General features: G+C 36.3%; 1 protein-coding gene across 1 annotated transcript; it reads left to right on the top strand.

Moving 5' to 3' along the window:
* Positions 522-3,150, top strand: LOC104783829 (uncharacterized protein At1g24485-like). Its single transcript, XM_019244299.1, has 5 exons — positions 522-592; positions 718-1,228; positions 1,461-1,990; positions 2,154-2,201; positions 2,497-3,150. The coding sequence occupies exons 1-5, from the start codon at positions 529-531 to the stop codon at positions 2,583-2,585; spliced, it is 1,242 nt and encodes a 413-aa protein (XP_019099844.1). The 5' UTR covers positions 522-528; the 3' UTR covers positions 2,586-3,150.

Genomic DNA, 3,178 nt, shown 5'->3' with positions numbered 1-3,178 from the left:
TTTTTTTTTTTTTTTTTTTTTTTTTTTTTTTTTTTTTTTTTTTTTTTTTTTTTTTTTTTTTTTTTTTTTTTTTTTTTTCTCTTTACCATTTATTGCTGTTTAAAAAAAACAAAATCAAATCTCCGACAAATTAGTGATCACTTGCACCTTTCCGAAAATGTATGTATTTAAATAGCTAAACAGTATAATTAAAGAGAAATACCCTATAAATCAAAATGTTTTTCAATTGAAAGTGACTAAAGTGAATTTTAATTAGAGCACCCGTAAATCGATAGTAATTATTAAGGTCAATGACCTTCTTCGTTTCCTGACCTCATAATCATAGCATGATAAAACCAAAATTTCAGAAATCATATAGTCCATTTACTCGTAGTCAACTATAAACACATTGTGCGAATAAACGTGTATAATAATATCAAAATACGTCAATACGTTAAGTCAACCATATATATAAATATGCAATTATAAATGATATATATATATATATAGATGCATTCGTGTATTACGCTAAGTAGCTCATTTCATAGCATGGCTACGCTTCTTCTTCTCACACTCCTCTCTCTGACCACCATAACATTTTCTCTCGCAGAGAGTACGTACCAACACTAGTCTCTCCATGCATTAATCTTCGTTGTTATCTTAAACTAAAGAGCTCATTCGATTGTATTTTTTGGTCTTTAATCGTTTTTTTCTTTCTTATCTCTGCATTATCATTAGATATAAGCATCGACTGTGGAGCTTCGAGATCCTACGTGGACGCTGACAATGTAACATGGCTCGGAGACAAAGGCTTCGTCACTACGGGTGAGTCGTTCCAAATTCCGGGTAACCTTACAGAGCCGATCAACAACCTCAGATACTTCTCTTCCGGTCAAACCAACTGCTACACAAACATTCCGGCGACGAAAGGCGGGAAAACCCTCGTGAGAACGCTGTTTTACTACGGGAACTACGACAAGAAGTCGTCGCCACCGTCGTTTAACGTTGTTTACGATGGGAAACACCTTGACAATGTTGTTACTGATTCACTGTTTGTCTCGGAGGTGATATATGCTCCGGCGAGTGAGAATATCAGCGTTTGCCTAATCCGTACGTCGCCTTCGGATGATACTTTTATATCATCTATTGAAGTTTATAGTTTGGACGCTGGGATGTATGACGATCTTGGTCCTGACGAAGGTCTCGTTCTCCGACAAAGATATGCGTATGGTGCCAAAGAGCTTATAGGGTAATCCAGTTAACTCTAACTAATTCAAATTAAGTTAATCTGTTTATTGACATTTTAAAAAACCGAAATAAAATTTTGTTTGTTTTATTTAAAGTGGACTAACATTTTTTGTGTGATACTTTGGAGGTTTTTCTGAATTTAGTTTACGTTTATTTAATATAGTATATGAATTAAAAAAAAAATCATTTACATTCTCATTTGACTATTGAGTTTTCTTGCAAAAATATTGTAGCTACCTTTTAGACCCGTACGGTAGGCTATGGTTCCAGTCAAGTTCCAACGACCCAACAATCAGCGAATTAACGACCTCAGCCCCATCCATCGACAATTCTGGCGCGTCAAACAAGCCGCCCGAGATTGTAATGTCAAAGGCTTTGTCAGCAGCCAGCTTAATTCTATCAGACGACACACTACCCTTAGCGGGCTTACCGGTTTACTTGGCTCTATACTTCTCGGAGCCTCAGAGTCTAGGTCGGACTCAAACACGGTCGTTCAACATTTTCTTAGATACCAACGAAGTGGGTTCAGGCCCCATCGTACCGGTGTTCGGGAAAGTGACTCAAGTTGTCGTAAGAGATGTGGTGGCCACGTCAGTTTCCCAAGTGGTCCTTCAGTCTACAGATGACTCTACTTTGCCTCCTATTATCAATTCTTTGGAGCTATATTCGATAAGTTATGGCCAAGACGGTGGCGATAATGGAGGAGGAGAAAGCGGCAGTGGTGGTGGAGGACAAAGCGGCGATAGCAATGATAATTCGGAAGGTAAGTATACTTTCTGACTACTTTTGAAATAAATAACTAAACTTTGAACATGAAGATCACTGTATAGGTTCGGACAATAGTATATATGGAATGGAATGAGTCATGATAAATTTACTGTAATTTTATTATTAAATACTACAACTTTGTTATTATTTGGTTACAGTTATAGGTTCTGGAGGAACGGAAACACGAACAAACAAGGCAGTGGGAGGTTTGTACTTGCAAACTATAATCCAATTTTATTCTATGGTTATTTTTAATTGATTGGTGATTTGGTTCAATATCTCGCTACCTAGATGATTTATTGAGACTGTCACTATTAATCAGACATAAATCTAAATATTATCCCTTTTACTTCGTTTGCAGTGAGTTTGAATATAAATGTTGTTAATTAAAACCATTTTGACTCCTTTCCATGACGACGTTTTAGGTGGGGCAAACAATGTTATACCGTCTTTTATATTTGATCACTGAAGTATATTTTTGGGGTTGTCTTATTTCTTAAGGGCCTGGGAAAGTGACAGGGATATCACCTTTAGTTGGACAGCAATCACTACAAGAAAACAGGCAATTTACGACTACGATTGGCGACTAAACTCGTAGTCGCCAAATTTAGTGACTATATACCGACTGTTTAACTACTACTTTACAACTGCTAAAACTTAGTCGTAAATTAGTTGTTTTTTACCGACTGAAATGAATAGTTGGTTCAGTAGTCGTTAATTAGCGACTATTTTACGACTGAAAGACAAGAAAGTAATTTTGTCAGCAAACAGTAGCTAAATTGGCGACTACATGGTGACTACTGCGGCGAGTCGTTAATTTGGCTACTAAAATACGACTAAATTAGTTAGTCGGATATTTGGCGACTACTAAGCGACTATTGAGGTGAGTCGCAAACATGTCGGCCAAAAAGAAACACGTTTTTTTCGTTTGTGGGGTTGGTAAGCTTTGTTTTGTTGCGACTGTTAGTTTGAGTCACATCAGAGTCGTTTTACAGTCGTTTTTCAGTCGCCAAATTTCTCTATATATACCACACCTTCCTTTCTTATTTCATTCACACCACAAGCAAGAGCATTAGCAAGAAAGAAATCGAGAGTAACAAAAAAAATTTTGAGAGTGAGAAAAAAAATAGAGTGAGAAAAAAAAAACAAGAGTGAGAAAAAAAATCAAAAGAGAAAAAAAAAA

This window comes from Camelina sativa, chromosome 4 (assembly GCF_000633955.1).
Source record: "Camelina sativa cultivar DH55 chromosome 4, Cs, whole genome shotgun sequence".
NCBI classification, from domain to species: Eukaryota; Viridiplantae; Streptophyta; class Magnoliopsida; order Brassicales; family Brassicaceae; genus Camelina; species Camelina sativa.
The sequence above is the reverse complement of the archived record's forward strand: the minus strand, read 5'-3'. Positions and strand labels throughout refer to the sequence as shown.

Bases quoted from the DNA above. Each gene is read 5' to 3' on its own strand.
- LOC104783829 (XM_019244299.1), top strand. From the start codon at position 529: ATGGCTACGCTTCTTCTTCTCACACTCCTCTCTCTGACCACCATAACA. The intron at 1,991-2,153 runs GTAAGTATACTT...ATTTGGTTACAG, and splicing joins TAGCAATGATAATTCGGAAG to TTATAGGTTCTGGAGGAACG. The intron at 2,202-2,496 runs GTTTGTACTTGC...TTATTTCTTAAG, and splicing joins AACAAACAAGGCAGTGGGAG to GGCCTGGGAAAGTGACAGGG.